We start from the raw sequence: 15811 nt of genomic DNA, 5'->3' as shown, positions 1-15811 counted from the left end.
TAAGTTGTAGGCCTATTACTACACGCTAAGTGCACGTTTTCTCCAACACGTCACTCCCCAACGTAAAAGTTATTTTTAAAATTAATCCTGACAGCATCGTTTGCATTAATTGTTTAAATTTATTTGAAGAAATAACTAAAAAGAAATTGAGCTGAAAATCTCAGAAACGAAGGGAATATAAACTAAATTCATGAAACGACTATTGACCTCGATTTGGACGCTTCAGCGGACTGTGACTTGTGTCCTTACTTGTCGATATATATTCATTTGAAGTAAATTATATCAAAAGTATGACAGAAGGCAAACATCAACTTCTCGGCTCCCTGAAAGCGCTAATTAGAAATGTATGTTGCCATTAACTTCCGCCTGCATCACATTTACCTTATTTGCAGCAGATCGCGTGAAGACACAAATTTAATTCAGAGTTTTGTCACGGCCTCCATAACACGTAATGGAAATTAAAGGAATCAAAGTAAGCAAACAACGGTACTAGTAAAATGATGTAAAGTACAATGCGGAATATAATTTGAAACTGCGCGCCGTTAATTATATAAACTCTGCTTAGGATCCGAAGCTATTCCACATCAAAAGCTACAGCCTAATATCCATGGTAATATCACAGGTAATATTTCTGGACAGGAATTTGCCCTGTGCATTTATACACTACTGCGACTTTATGACAGTTATAGCTGACATAAAGTCGGCAGTTATGTCCTACCTAGTATTACAACCGAAAAAGTGGGCTGTGATAGTACAAACCAAATATATAGTTGCACAGTTTTTGTAAAGGAAAGAGGTTCCGCTTTTGAGGAAACTGGGACCGGACATCTTTAAAGGGCAACTGCTGTGGATTTGGTTGACGTTGCTTTGGTGCGTTCACTCGCACAGTAGAGTACGTCTGGTGTAGTCCAACATGCCGAAAAAGAAGACAGGTCAGCGGAAAAAAGCCGAAAAACAAAGGATGAGACAGAAAGAAATCCGAACGGCAAAAGATAATATGACCTTGGCACAGTATCCGTGTAATGCTGCGATGGTGCGTTTTAATTGTTTAATACATGTTTTACAGTTTGATCCTGCTAGTTACTAAGTATTAAACAGAATTTTTAATTTCAGGAATGCGACAGGTGCAAGAGGTATGTATGTGCTGTCATAACAACGCCATCAAGTGTTTTAACAAATTAGGACACTTGGCATGAGTTACCTAATCTGTTGCTGTTAAGCTTAGCACGTAAAAACTTACGGTAACCTCTTTGTATTTACATTCGTTGCTGCCATCATCTCACAACAGCATTTTTTCTCCTACCGCTACCAATATTTTGTAGTGTACACTATCGCACTGAAACGAAAGATTTAAGTTCTTAAATTGAAACAAATAAAATTGCTTCAGATTATTCGTGGTTATCGTTATTGAAGGTATCCTAGGATTGCGGATGCCACAGCTTTCGTATCTAGATCTGTTATGCAAACCGCTGTGAAGTGCTTTGTAGAGAGTACTTCAGTCCTGATTACTAGTTTCTTTCTATTCCAGCCCGGTAATAGGTTACAAGAAGGATTGCTTAATTACCCCATTGTGTGCTGTAACTAATTTAATCGTGTCTGCAAGAGTTGTGGAAAGAATATCTCTAGTTTCTCAGGGTAATGGGTGTCTAGCTTAGACCGTCTGATAATTCAGAATTTTCAGTATATCTGTGGCATGCTCCTGTAGGTCAAATATGTGTCCATTCATGCTAATGTTTGTATGTATTCAATATCTCCTCTTGGTTGTATTTGGTACGTATCCCATGCACTTGAACTATATTTTCAGACAGAAACTCGAGGTTTGAGCTCACCTTCCTAATTATCTAAGATGGGATACTGCCTATACTTGTCTTATCTAGAACACAGTCTGTGATGTTCATTCCATTTTGTATCTGTACAAACTATTATATCCATATATTTGAGTGACTTGACTGATCCCAAATGTATTATTTTAGTGATGTAGTAGTCATTAGATCCTACTTATTGTCATAATCTGTATCACTTCAGGCAGGGGGGGGGGGGTTACCTTCATAGCCTCGGATGTTGTTAAATTTAGCATATGTTAAAATTCAGGGGTAAGAAAGAAACATGTAGTTTTTTGTTAAAAAAAAAAAAAAAAAAAAAAAACTGCGCCAAGATACAGGCCTCCAAAGAGGACACTGTTGTCATTACAGGTTTCTATATTGTAGCTATTCAGTGCTAATTTGTTTACTGATGAGGCTTCTTAGAAATCTGAGACAATCCAGTGAGTTCTGTGTTTTTGTGATGAATTTGCCAGTTGACACAGTTTTAGTGTGTTTTGTGAAATTTCTTCTGACTGGGGCCACAGGAGAGTGAAGTGTGCTGATTGTTTGTATATCCATAAGAGTGATACACAAGGCAAACAAAAAAACAGACTTTGTTCGGGGTGGGAATAAGTGTTCTCATTTGAAGACTGTTTCAAAGTGAAGATGTTTCTAGTGACGACTTTGTGTTCTAAATGTTTGACAGAATAACAAAATGATAGTATCTGAACAAGGTGAAGCCTCCTATGGTGCAGATGTTGCAAATTTTGCATCAATAGAGGAAGAATTAAATACCCTGAATCAGTCAACTACAGAGGTAGGTGTTAGTCCTTTTAAGAAACTGTGGTCAGTGAAGTAGAGTCATAAGCTTTATGCATCACAAAAGTGTAGAGAAATTATCAAAGCTGTGAATGAATACACTACAGCAAAACCGACCACACTCTTCAAAATAGAAACCGTCTTCAAAAGAAAATGAACCAAAGCACTCTTGCACCTCTTGCCAGGAATTTTTTCACAAATATCAATTCAGCTGTTGAATATTGTGCATCCTACAGTGAAAAGGTGCAAGTTTTAACTATTATTCCAGAGACATTTTCAAAGAAAACAATGTTGAACCACATTCGATCAGTATCAAAACACATGGTAGACAAACCAAGAAATGTGAGGTCTGCAAAAGGAGTCTTTGGAAGACCAGATCCCTATTATGGTCATCCTGTAGAAGCAGCTCAAGTTCAAACAGTGCTGTCATTTTATCTAGAAGATAAATGGGACTGTTCTCACCAGAGAGCCAACAAAAAAGTACCATAGCTGTAACAGTTGAAGGTCAAAAAGTTGTGTAAGTGAAGAGGTACATGACTCACAGTATTAAAGAACCTTTTGCAATTTATAAGAGCAACTATACAACTTCACATGTTGGAAGCTCAAGATTTTAAGCACTATGACCTAAGTGGGTAGATCCACACACACCTAGAGGTGTCTGTTTATGTGTGTACTGAGAGAATTTTGAACTTTGTGTGGTAACTTTGAAGAACTTGCTAGAGCATGTGACATATGACATCTTGGTTGGGCATGTGAAGTCATTAGCAGTCTGTGACGTAAAGTGAGAGACTTGTTTGTTTCAAGAAAGTGGTGACTGCCCTGGAAAGGGAGGACTGTCTTTACAGACACTTGGCCTGGAAGACATAGCAGATAACTCTACAGAAATTGCATATGTGACATGAGAGGAAAATAAACTAATTAAGAAAACTGTTGCCTTTGACAGTTTCATTGATGAACTTGGTAAACGCTCAGTGAAAGCAGTAACACACTAGCATCTGAAGAAATTGCAACATCATGTTGCAGAAGTGAAAGGGTGTGTACAGGCTGAAGAACTGTTTTGTGCTTCACTGTGATGTTGCTGAGAGCTGGTCTGTAATTCTCCTACAAGAAGTAAAAGGATATCATTGAAGTAATGAAAAGTTTCAATTTTTACAGGAGTGACATATTTTCAAAAAATGACCACAAGTGTTGCTGTTATTAGTGATGACACAGGACATGATGCAGCACATGCTTTGCTAGCAATGGGCAAAATTCTTCAGCTGCAAAAAGGGTCACAGATGATCATTATTTCTGATGGTGTTCCTAGTCATTTTAAAAATCATTACCAGCTGTTTGATTTGAGTAAGTTACTTGTGCCAAATGACTGCATACACAGCGCTACTGGTCATGGGAAGGGGCCTTGCGATGGTGTAGGTGGCCTACTGAAGCACCATGCTACAAAACATAATCTTTCCAGACAAAATGCAGCTGTGATTCAGAATGCTTAGGATTTTACGAGCATCGTGAAATCTTGCACATCCCCAGCCCACATTCTTAATTGTAGTGAAGTATATGCTACCACATGGACCAGCTGCTGGTTATAGATTTCCGGCTGAAGGACACCAACAACGCCATGAGTGCTCGCTTCTTGTTAACAATGTTTTGAAGATGGTGAGTGCTCCAGTTCTTATTGGTTCAACAGGAAGGCATCATTCTATATCAAAGGAAGATACTGAAGCAGTGGGACACATTTTTAGTTCATTGACTAGCTAATTCGAGTACAAAACAGAGTGCACAGGAGTTGTATAAATGGAAACCTTTAAGTCTTTGACCCTTTCGCATACATTTTGGAACCATTTAAAATGCTTGAAAAATGAGTTTTTTACTCATCTTTCAAAAGTAAAATTATGTTTAATAAGGCTAGGTTTTGATTTTTATGAGCCTGTTATGTGATGATAAAACGGGTTTTATATGTGGCAGAAGTTTCAATTGTTTATGAAACCTATTCAACCTAAACATGAAAGCTCTCTGTTTCGCACACACACGCGTGCAGTCTCGGAGAGCTGAGACCACACTGCGAACAGCAGCACCAGTGCATAATGGGAGTGGCGACTGGGTGGGGCTAAGGAGAAGGTTGGGGCAGGGAGGGGGAGGGATAGTATGTTGGGAGTGGCGGACAGTCAAGTGTTGCAGTGAAGACAGAGGACAGGAGAGAAGGTGCGGAGGGTGGGGGGGTGGGGTAAGTAGCAGAAAAGAGAGAAATAAAAGAAATTAAAATACTGGGTGTGGCAGTGAAATGACAGCTGTGTAGTGCTAAAATGGGAACAGGGAGGGGGCTGGATGGGTGAGGACAGTGACTAATGAAGGTTGAGGCCAGGAGGGTTACGGGAACGTAGGATGTGTTGAAGGGAAAGTTCCCACCTGCGCAGTTCAGAAAAGCTGGTGTTGGTGGGAAGGATCCGTATGGCACAGTCTGTGAAGCAGTCCTTAAGATCAGGGATATCATGTTTGGCAGCGTGTTCAGAAACAGGGTGGTCCACTTGTTTCTTGGCCACAGTTTGTAGGTGGCCGTTCATGTGGACAGACAGCTTGTTGGTTGTCATGCCTACATAGAATGCAGCACAGAGGTTGCAGCTTAGCTTGTAAATCACATGACTGGTTTCACAGGTAGCCCTGTCTTTGATGGGATAGGTGATGTTAGTGACTGGACTGGAGTAGGTGGTGGTAGGAGGAAGTACGAGACAGGTCTTGCATGTAGGGCTATTACAGGGGTATGAGCTATGAGGTAAGGGATTGGGAGCAGGGGTTGTGTAAGGATGGATGAGTATATTGTGTAGGTTTGGTGGATGGCGGAATACCACAGTAGGAGGGGTGGGAAGAATAGTGGGCAGGACATTTCTCATTTCAGGGCAAGATGAGAGATAATCGAAACCCTGGCGGAGAATGTAATTCAGTTGCTACAGTCCCAGGTGGTACTAGGTTACGAGGGGAATGCTCCTCTGTGGCCGGACCGAGGCCGGACCGTGGAACTTTAGGAGGTGGTGGGAGACTGGAAAGATAAGGCACGGGAGATTTGTTTTTGTACAAGGATGGGAGGATAATTACGGTCAGTGAAGGCTTCAGTGAGACCCTTCGAATATTATGAGAGTGACTGCTCGTCACTGCAGATGTGACGACCATGGGTGGCTAGGCTGTACGGAAGGGACTTCTTTGTATGGAATGGGTGGCAGCTATCAAAGTGGAGGTATTGCTGGTGGTTAGTAGGTTTGATATGGATGGAGCTACTGATGTAGCCATCTGAGGTGAAGCTCAACATCTAGGAAGGTGGCTTGTTGGATTGAGTAGGACCAGGTGAAGCAATTGAGGGAGAAGTAGTTGAGGTTCTGGAGGAATGTGAATAAGGTGTCCTCATCTTCAATCCAGATGAAGCTGTACCAGGTGAGAGGTTTAGGATTCTGGGTTTGTAGGAAGGATTCCTCTAGATGGCCCATGAATATGTTAACATAGGATGATGCCATGCGGGTGCCCGTAGCCATACCATGGATTTGTTTGTATGTAATGCCTTCAGAGGAGAAGTAATTATGGGTGAGGATATAGTTGGTTCTGGAGACTAGGAAGGAAGTTGTTGGTTTGGAATCTGTCAGACAGTGGGAAAGGTAGTGTTAGACAGCAGTAAGGCCATGGGCATTAGGAATGTTAGTGTGCAGGGAGGTGGCATCAATAGCGACGAGCAGGTCACTGTGTGGTAAAGGGACAGGAACTGTGGAGAGTTGGTCGAGAAAATGGTTGGTATCTTTTATGTAGGAGGATAGGCTCCAGGTAATAGGTTGAAGGTGTTGGTCTACAAGAGCATAGATACTCTCAGTGGGGGCACAGTAACCGGCCACAATGGGGTGTCCTGGGTGGTTGGGTTTATGGACTTTAGGAAGCATGTAGAAGATGGGAGTGCAGGGAGTGGTAGGGGTAAGTAGAGAGATGGACTCTGGGGAGAGGTTCTGGGATGGGCCTAAGAATTTGAGTTGTGACTGGAGATCCTGCTGGATTACTGGAATGGGATCACTGTGGCATGGTTTGTAGGTGGAAGTATCTGACAGCTGACAGAGTTCTTCTGCCACGTAATCCTTGCGGTTCAAAACAATGGTGGTGGAGCCTTTGTCAGCAGGTAGGATTATAAGGTCGGGATCAGTTTTTAGATGGTGGACTGTGGTTCTTTTTGTGGATGGAAGGTTAGTTTGCTTGTTGAGGGTTTTTCGGAATCATGTTGAGGCAAGGTTTGAGGTTAAGAAATTCTGGGAAGTTAACAGGTGGTGGTTTGGAGGCAGTGAGGGTGGATCATGGTTGGATGGAGGAGTGAACTGAGTTAGGCAAGGTTCAATATTGGTCCTTGGTTGAGTCTGATTGGTTGGGTTGGTAGTGAAAAAGTGTTTCTACTGTAGGGACTGGGAAAAGGAGAGACGGTTTTTAACTAGTCCTGCATGGCTGAATTGGGAGTGGGGCAAAAGGTGAGGCCTTTGGAAAGGACTGATATTTCAGTGGGACTAAGGCTTCTGCAGGAAAGGTTCATAACTGTGTTGTGGGTCTGTTTAGGTTCTGGGTTCTGTGTGGTGGTGGGAGGGAGTTTTGGAGGGTAGGGTAAATGTAGTTGGTCTGCAAGACAAGGTTTGTCAGCTATGAGGGGGCGTGGGGGAGGTTTGCAGGTGGTTGTAGAAGTGGTGGACAGTGGTACTCAGAGGTGGGAGTAGGAAGTGAGTAGGATGGAGAGTTTTTTGAGGTGGGGTTGTGCATGTTGCTTAAGTTCCTGCAGGGCATGAGTTTCAATGTGTGTTATGGGTTCCAGGAATTTGGGATTGCATAGCAGGAGAATTTTGTGGATGGAGAGAAGGTACTGCAAGGAGGACAGGGCTTGGTTGATATGGTTTTGTGGGACTATGTTGGTGAGAGCTAAGGATTGATGGAATCTGAACAGGTGTAGGTCATTGTGGAAGGAGGGGTGGCAACCAGAGATGGGTAATTTGATGGTAAGGCCATTAGGAGGTATTTCATGAGCCAAACAACAACACAGGAACAGGATGTTGGACTGGGATCTGGCTAGGTTCTACTCACCATATAGTGGAGATGCTGAGTAGTGATGGGCACAATAGATTCACACAATCATAGCTTTCGGCCATTAAGGCCTTTGTCAGCAGTACGCACGCACGCACACACGCGCACACACACACACACACACACACACACACACACACACACACACACACACACACACACACACACACACACACACACACACACACAGTCTCAGAGAGCTGATACCCACTGTTTGTGCTGAGGCAGAGAAGTCGCGTGCCATTTACTCATAGCATGTAATACCAAGTTCACACAAATTCCAGTCATTACCAGAATTTTGTCCTTTCCTGTAATTATTAAAGTGCTCAGATGTTTGCGGCATTTTCCAGCATGATCAACATTGCCATTTTGAGTTTGAGCATAGCAGCAGTTCATTAGTTTCAACCAAACACATCAAAACACTAACACCTCCACTGGTTCTACTGTAAAGTGTGGTATTTTGTACACAAAACTACTTCCGTGTAATGGTAGTACTGTTCAGTTTACAGAAAGTTCTTGCACCTAAATATTCACTATATTATGATAGTAATTAATGCGTCGTTACTTGCGTATATTGTTGTCATTGTTGTCCCATGTTAGATTTTTCTAACAATGAGATCTTGCACATTTTTTCTCTCTTTATGCCAGACAAAGACGTGTTTATACACTACTGGACATTAAAATTGCTACACCAAGAAGAAATGCAGATGATAAATGGGTATTCATTGGACAAATATATTATACTAGAACTGACATGCGATTACATTTTCACGCAGTTTGGGTGCATAGATGCTGAGGAATTAGTACCCAGAACAACCACCTCTGGCCGTAATAACGGCCTTGGTACACCTGGGCATTGAGTCAAACAGAGCTTGGATGAGTGTACAGGTACAGCTGCCCATGCAGCTTCAAGACGATACCACAGTTCATCAAGAGTAGTGACTGGCATATTGTGACGAGCCAGTTACTCGGCCACCATTGAACATACATTTTCAGTTGGTGAGAGATCTGGAGAATGTACTGGCCAGGGCAGCAGTCGATCATTTTCTGTATCCATAAAGTCCCGTACAGGACCTGCAATATTCGGTCGTGCATTATCCTGCTGAAATGTATGGTTTCGCAGGGATCGAATGAAGGGTAGAGCCACAGGTTGTAATACATCTGAAATGTAACGTCCACTGTTCAAAGTGCCATCAGTGCGAACAAGAGGTGACCGAGACATGTAACCAATACCATCACGCTGGATGATACGCCAGAATGGCGGTGACAAATACATGCTTCCAATGTGCATTCACCACGATGTCGCCAAACGTGGATGCGACCATCATGATGCTGTAAACAGAACCTGGATTTTCCCAAAACAATGACTTTAAGCCATTCGTGCACCCAGGTTCGTCAATGAGTACACCATTGCAGGTGCTCCTGTCTATGATGCAGCATCAAGGGTAACCGCAGCCGTGGTCTACGAGCTGATAGTCCATGCTGGTGCAAACATCATCGAACTGTTTGTGCAGATGGTTGTTGTCTTGCAAACGTCCCCATCTGTTAACTAATGGTTTGAGATGTGGCTGCACGATCCATTACAGCCATGCGGATAAGGTGTCTTATCATCTTGACTGCTAGTGATACGAGGTCGTTGGGATCCAGCACGGCGTTCCATATTACCCTCCTGAACCCACCGATTCCATATTCTGCTAACAGTCATTGGATCTCGACCAACGCGAGCACCAATGTCGCGATACGATAAACCGCAATCGTGATAGGCTACAATCCGACCTTTATCAAAGTCGGAAACATGATGGTACGCATTTCTCCTCCTTACACGAGGCATCACGATGACATTTCACCAGGCAATGCCAGACAACTGCTGTTTGTGTAGGAGAAATCGGTTGGAAACTTTCCTCATGTCAGCACGTTGTAGGTGTCACAACTGGTGCCAACCTTGTGTGAATACTCTGAAAAGCTAATCATTTGCGTACCACAGCATCTTCCTCCTGTCGGTTCAATTTCACGTCTGTAGCACTTCATCTTTGTGGTGCAGCAATTTTAATGGCCAGTAGTGTACAATAAATCATTTCTTTATTATTACCAAAACATTATAAATTAGTATAAATGTGGCATGGAACATGTAATTTGCTAAACTTAAAAATATTTCAACATGCAAAGATTTCACAAACTGTTTTGATTAGTTACACCTGTGTGAAAATCAGTTCTTAATATTTATAGCAAGTGATGAATTAAGGTTAAATACACTCCTTTGTACTCGTCAGATTCAGATATGGCTTTTGGTGACTTACACTCCTGGCAAATAAGAACACTCGATGCTGTATGTTCTTTACAGATAGGCATTGGAACAATGATGGTAGCGATACTGTGTGAATCTGGTTTTCCTTTTAGGGCAGTAGTGGCATCTTGTTTTTTTTTCACTTGATTTATTTTCTTCTTTAGCTGGCGGTAGTTTGCAGTTGTGTACAACATCTTTTATTTTCTCCTTCAAGCAAAGTGATATCCTTGGAATCAACATGCATTTGATCCTGTGGGCTTTTTGTAAGCATCACAATCAATTCTGTGATGAGTCTTCTCCGTGGAATTAAGTCATTTGTGTTTACCTTATATATTATCTGAGCATTTAAGGCTTCGAAGTTCAGCAAGCTGAAAAACAGTGTAAGAGGCCAGCAATTGCTTATTCTTGAAGCAGAATATTCTGATTTCAAATGGTTGACAACATCCTCACTTCCTTTTGTGAAATTGTAAAATATAATGACTTCAGGTTTCTTCACTTTGCCACTGCCAGCATCTACAGCATCGTTGTTGTGCATGGTTAATAACATTAGAACTTTTTTTTTTAGGGGGAAGGGGGACGTATGAGCAAATAAAGTCGTTGTTGCTTGGTTTTTCTCCAAATTCGAATGTGCTGCTGTTTAGTTGCCTACACTTTACGTCCAGAAGTTCGGGTGGAATTTCTCTTTTATTCTTCTAGAGAGTACCTATGACTGTGAGTTGATGATAGAGGTACATTTTGTTAGCCCATGGTATAGATGTAAAATAATTGTCCATCGTCAAGTTTCTTCCTGTTTTGTACATCGGACGAATCCATCGTAACGCCACATTCTCTGCATCATTGGGTACTTGATATGGCCCAATAGGCTGTTTGCCTGCACATACTTTCATATTTAGCGTATAAAATGTGCTGGCATCACAGAGAGCGTATACCTTGATGTCATATTTTGCAGGCTTGTTTGCTATATACTCCCTAAATTTTCAATGTCAACGGAATGGTTCTAACATATCGTCTATCATTGCCAGTGCACCAGCACTACGGCTCTTCTTGCAAACATCCACAAATTTACCAAATATTTCTCTAATAGGTGCCAGATTATCTGTTTCCTTTCTCTGAGCTCTCGTAGATTTGTCGTCAAAACATATAGCGTGGAGAAGTGTGTGGCACCTTCATTTACTCATCGATGCAATAAAGAAATCCAGTGCAGTCCCATCAGTGGCCCATAGTTCATCAGTATTGAGATGCTGTGCCTTTTAACTCTTCAAAATCTGTCTGTGAGCAATCTGAAGCACTCCATGAATAAGATGCTGCCGCTCTGTCAAGTTCTTGGTTTGTCTATTCTACAATGCGACCAATTACACTATCTGGAAAAAATAATTTCCAGCATTCCAAAATTGTTTTTGAATTTTTTGCAACACTCTCCACGCCTGAAAGCTGTTACATTATCCTGACAGGCAGTTTTTGCTGGAGGAGCATGTTGCTTCAACCATTCTGTTATTCCATCCTTACCAAGAAAGGTTTCACTATCTGTATATTGAGAAACAGCTGTAGCAGAAGTATCAGATTTGCTGTCTGACTGATCTGTTGCAGTATTGATCTCTTCGTGCTCAGAGGGTGCGTCAGTATCTGATGACAGACCCTCTATGTAAATATCCTCGTCTAGTGGTTCATCTAGCCACATCGGTATCTGTTCCTCTGACATGACTTCTTCCCTGAAAAGTTTTATATATTTTCATATCTCACAGAGAATGTCATGTACTCTGTATAAACAATTGCTTCAATTAAGTTCGTAAAACCCAATTAGAATACTTAATTTTTGTATAAAAGATGTAACGTACCACTTTCAGGAGAAAACAAATGAACACAGCCACATATTAAAAGTTCAAGAAACAGACTAAAAGTGAAGCAAGGCGGTATTCTACAAAAGAAGTAATTGTTACGTAAAGACTTCCGTGTTAGAAAAAAATCTAACATTGCGCACAACTAGCCAGCTATTGTTGAAATTTGATTGTCAAGTTACAGATTAATTGAAGCACGTTTATTACCTTTGTAATGTGCTGGAATATTTAACTAAAATCATAATGTTAGATATTTTCTAGCAACGCGAGTGATTGTAGCTTTTAATAATGTGGTAAATACAGAACAACCTCTGTTTTTAATGTGAAAAATGTTTGGATATGAATATTAAAGTCTGTACTTCTGATAACTCCACTGAGGTTCATTTTAAACTTTAAAATTTAAAGCATATCACAGTCCATAGTACAAGGCTCAAAGTGATCAACAGAACTACAGGCTGGGTACTGAAACTTAACAGATTAATGACCATATAATGTGTCTCAAAACTGAAAGTTTATGTACATAAATTGTAAATGCACTGAAAGATAAACTGTAATTTCAGTAAATGAACCAGTGTATTGTATTGTATGTTGTTGCAGTAATATTTCAAGGTGTTGTAACATCGTGCATAGTTAAGTGTTAGTGCAATTAAAAAAGTATATAACAATTTTCTATGGAATATTTTTGTTACTAATTAAAAATGTATCAGATGAAAAGTGCAGTAATGTTTCCTTATTTTTTAGTGTTACTTCTTCCTCAGGACATGCAAATAGGTAAAGGTGTGCACTTACGGTGTCAGTGGCTTTTTCGTTTCCACACTGCTGTTGGTTACAGTTTGCATGATGAATAATGGGAATCCAATATGAAGAACTGAAAAAGATGTAGTTAGTCAATTGGATTCTTGTTCATAATTTCTTATCATTTATCTAAGGGTAGAATTCAACCACGTAGCTGGAATTTTTGGCAAAATCTAAAATAAAACATACAATTAGGTTGCTGCAATGACAAATGCATATCTTGGGCTGTGCTACACATCTATCTATTATGGCAATCTTATTTTCGTGTTGAGATTCATTGCTTTTGGTAACTCGCAAGCAGATTGTTGCATTCCAACCTAACCTAGATCTTGGGCTGTTCTACAGGTCAGTCCTTCACCACAACCAGGGTTTCTGATACGTTCACTGGCTTTGCCATCTCACAACACGATTGTCTATTTCAATCTAATCTGGAGCTCAGGCTTTGTTACAAATTAGCCCGACAGCACACCTTGGTTTTTTCAGTCACCAAAGAAATATAGGAATCAATAAGTGACTGGAAAGTTCTTAAGGAGCAAATCAGGAAAAGTTTGTCTGGCACTCTCTGTATAAAAAAAGTCAGTTTGTATCTTCTGCTGAAAGAAATAATGAGAATCATCAATTGTATTTGGCTATGACCACCATCAATGAATTGTGAACATCTACATGTGACACAAGAACTGCAGACATTGGAAGGACACTTTAGCCTGTAAACATGCATATCATGTCCTTGTAGTCCTATAAATAGAATGAAACTGTCCATTTCATGAAAGACGGAACCACAAGACTGGAACAAATAAGTTACAGTATTTCATCTCTGAGAAGCACTGTGTCATTCTTTTTTTTTTACAATTCCTGTAATTGTACTAACCAGGAAATATACTCCCTTCATTTTACATCTACATCTGCTCTATGGAATCTGTCTTACAGTGTCTAGCACTGGGTAATTCAGGTACCACTATCTTTTCCACCCACTCCGATGTGTGGGAAGAATGACTGTTGATCAAATCTGTATCAGTTCACATTTTCTTACTGTAAAGAAGACACATCAAGTTGCAGACAAGCATGATTAAAAGACCCTCACATGTAGCTTTTGGCCACAGTCTTGCTCAGTAAACACACACACACACACACACACACACACACACACACACACACACACACACACACACACACACACACACACACACACACACACGACCGGACCGCCAACTCCAACATCTTGGGGGGGGGGGGGAGAGGAAGGGATAGTAGTGTACAGGTGGGGAGAGAGATGAATACTGTCTGGTGGAATGTGCAGGGACTAGTCTCCAACAGCTGCAGTGTGAGGATGTAGTGGGGTAGGGAGGTGCATGAAAAAAGAACAAATAAGGAGAGGAGCAGGGAAAGGTGGGTGGATGCATTTGCAGAGGGCTGCAAATAAACAAGGTGGGAGATGAGAAGGAGGGAGAGTAATAGGATATAGAGGGTGGAAACTATTGGGTATATGGTGTGGAGACAGTATGTTACTGTAAGTTGAGGCTAGATGGCTCGGGTAGTGAAGCAACCATTGAAATCAAGTGTGTTATGTTCAGCTGCATGGTGTGCCACAGGGTGGTCTACTTTACTCTTGGTAACAGTTTGGTTGTGGCTATTTGTCCCAGTGGGAAGGTGGTTGGTAGTCACACAATATAAAAAGCTGTGCAATGAATGCAGCAGAGCTGGTAAATGACATGGCTGCCTTCAAAGGCGGCCCAGCTCCTGATTGGATAGGATAAACCTGTGTCAGGACTGGAATAGAAAGTGCTGGATGAGTGGATTGGGTAGGTTTTGCTCCTTGGTCTTCAACAGGGATATGATCCTTGTGGCAAGCGATTGGGATTGAGAGTGGCATACAGATGGACTAGGATGATGCGGAGGTTGGGTGGGAAGCGTCTCAGGTAGGATGTCTCCCATTTCAGGGTGCAATTATAGGTAAGCAAAGCCCTGACAAAGGATGTGGTTCATTTGTTCCAGTCTGGGTGGTACTGGGTGGCGAAGGGGACACTCCTTTATGGCATGTTTTTGGGGGTGGTGGGAGGATTGAGGTTGTGAAGGAAATGGCACGGGGGATCTATTTGTGGCTAGGCCTGAGGATAGTGCCTGTATGTGCAGGCTTTGGTGAGACTCTCGGCATACTGCAGATTAACTGTCCCCAGGTAGCCAGGCTATATAGGAGGGATTTTTTGGTGTGAAGGAAATAAGTGTCAGTATGCAGGTACTGTTGGTGCTTGGTGGGTTTATTGTGGACAGAGGTGCTGATGGAGCCATCAGTGAGGAGGTGGTCAACATCTAGGTAGGTGGTACGTTGGGTTAAGGTGGACCACATGAAGCGGTTGGGAGAGAGGTTGTTGAGGTCGTGAAGGAACAAAGATAATGTGTCTTGGCTCTGGGTCCATATCATGAAGATAGCATCAGTGAATCAGAACAGCCAGCCGGTGTGGCAGAGTGGTTCTACGCGCTTCAGTTTGGAACCGCGCGACCGCTATGGTCACAGGTTTGAATCCTGCCGCAGGCATGGATGTGTGTGATGTCCTTAGGTTAGTTAAGTTTAAGTAGTTCTAGGGGACTGATGACCTCAGATATTAAGTCCCATAGTGCTCAGTCATTTGAACCAGAACGAGGTTAGGATTGGTGTTTTGGGAGGCTAGGAAGGTCTCCTCTAGATGGCCCATAAAAAGTTTGGCATAGAAGGGTGTCATGTGGGTGCTCATAGCTGTGCTGCCAGTTTGTTTATATACCTTCCCTTCAAACGAGACGTTGCTATGGGTTAGGATAAAATTAGTAAGGTGTAAGAGGAATTGAGGTATTGGATTTGGAGTCCAAAGTACTTTGGGAAAGGTAATATTCGTTAGCGGTAAGACCACGGGCATAAGGGATGTTGGTGTATAGGGAGGTGATGTCAACAGTGGTGAGTGGGGATCCAGGAGGTGAAGGGGTAGGCATGATGGAGGTCAGTGAGTGCCAAAATTCTTTCAATGAGAGCTCAATAACCAGCCACAAAGGGGCATCCAGCATTGTGGGGTCTGTGGATTTTGGGGAGCATGTAGGAGAAGGGCTAGTGGAGTGTCATAGGGGTGAGGAGGGAAAAGAATTCAAAGGAGATGTTCTGGGAAGGGTGTAAGGTGTTAAGCAGGGATTGGAGGTTTTGTTTGACTTCTGGAAAGATATCACTCTGG

The 15811-nt window shown here is 41.9% G+C and overlaps 1 protein-coding gene across 1 annotated transcript in view; it reads left to right on the top strand.

Annotated features, from left to right (window-relative positions):
- The first annotated feature begins 640 nt into the window (after nt 1-640).
- LOC126281261 (zinc finger protein 330 homolog) overlaps nt 641-15811 on the top strand; it is a 41370-nt gene continuing 26199 nt past the window's right edge. The window contains exons 1-2 of the mRNA XM_049980064.1: nt 641-1033; nt 1114-1133. Of these exons, the coding sequence (XP_049836021.1) occupies nt 914-1033; nt 1114-1133 (140 nt within the window). The 5' untranslated portion in view covers nt 641-913. The remainder of the gene's footprint in view (nt 1034-1113; nt 1134-15811) is intronic.

The sequence above is a fragment of the Schistocerca gregaria genome, chromosome 7, assembly GCF_023897955.1.
Source record: "Schistocerca gregaria isolate iqSchGreg1 chromosome 7, iqSchGreg1.2, whole genome shotgun sequence".
Lineage (NCBI taxonomy): Eukaryota > Metazoa > Arthropoda > Insecta > Orthoptera > Acrididae > Schistocerca > Schistocerca gregaria.
This window is presented reverse-complemented; position numbering and strand designations above follow the sequence as displayed.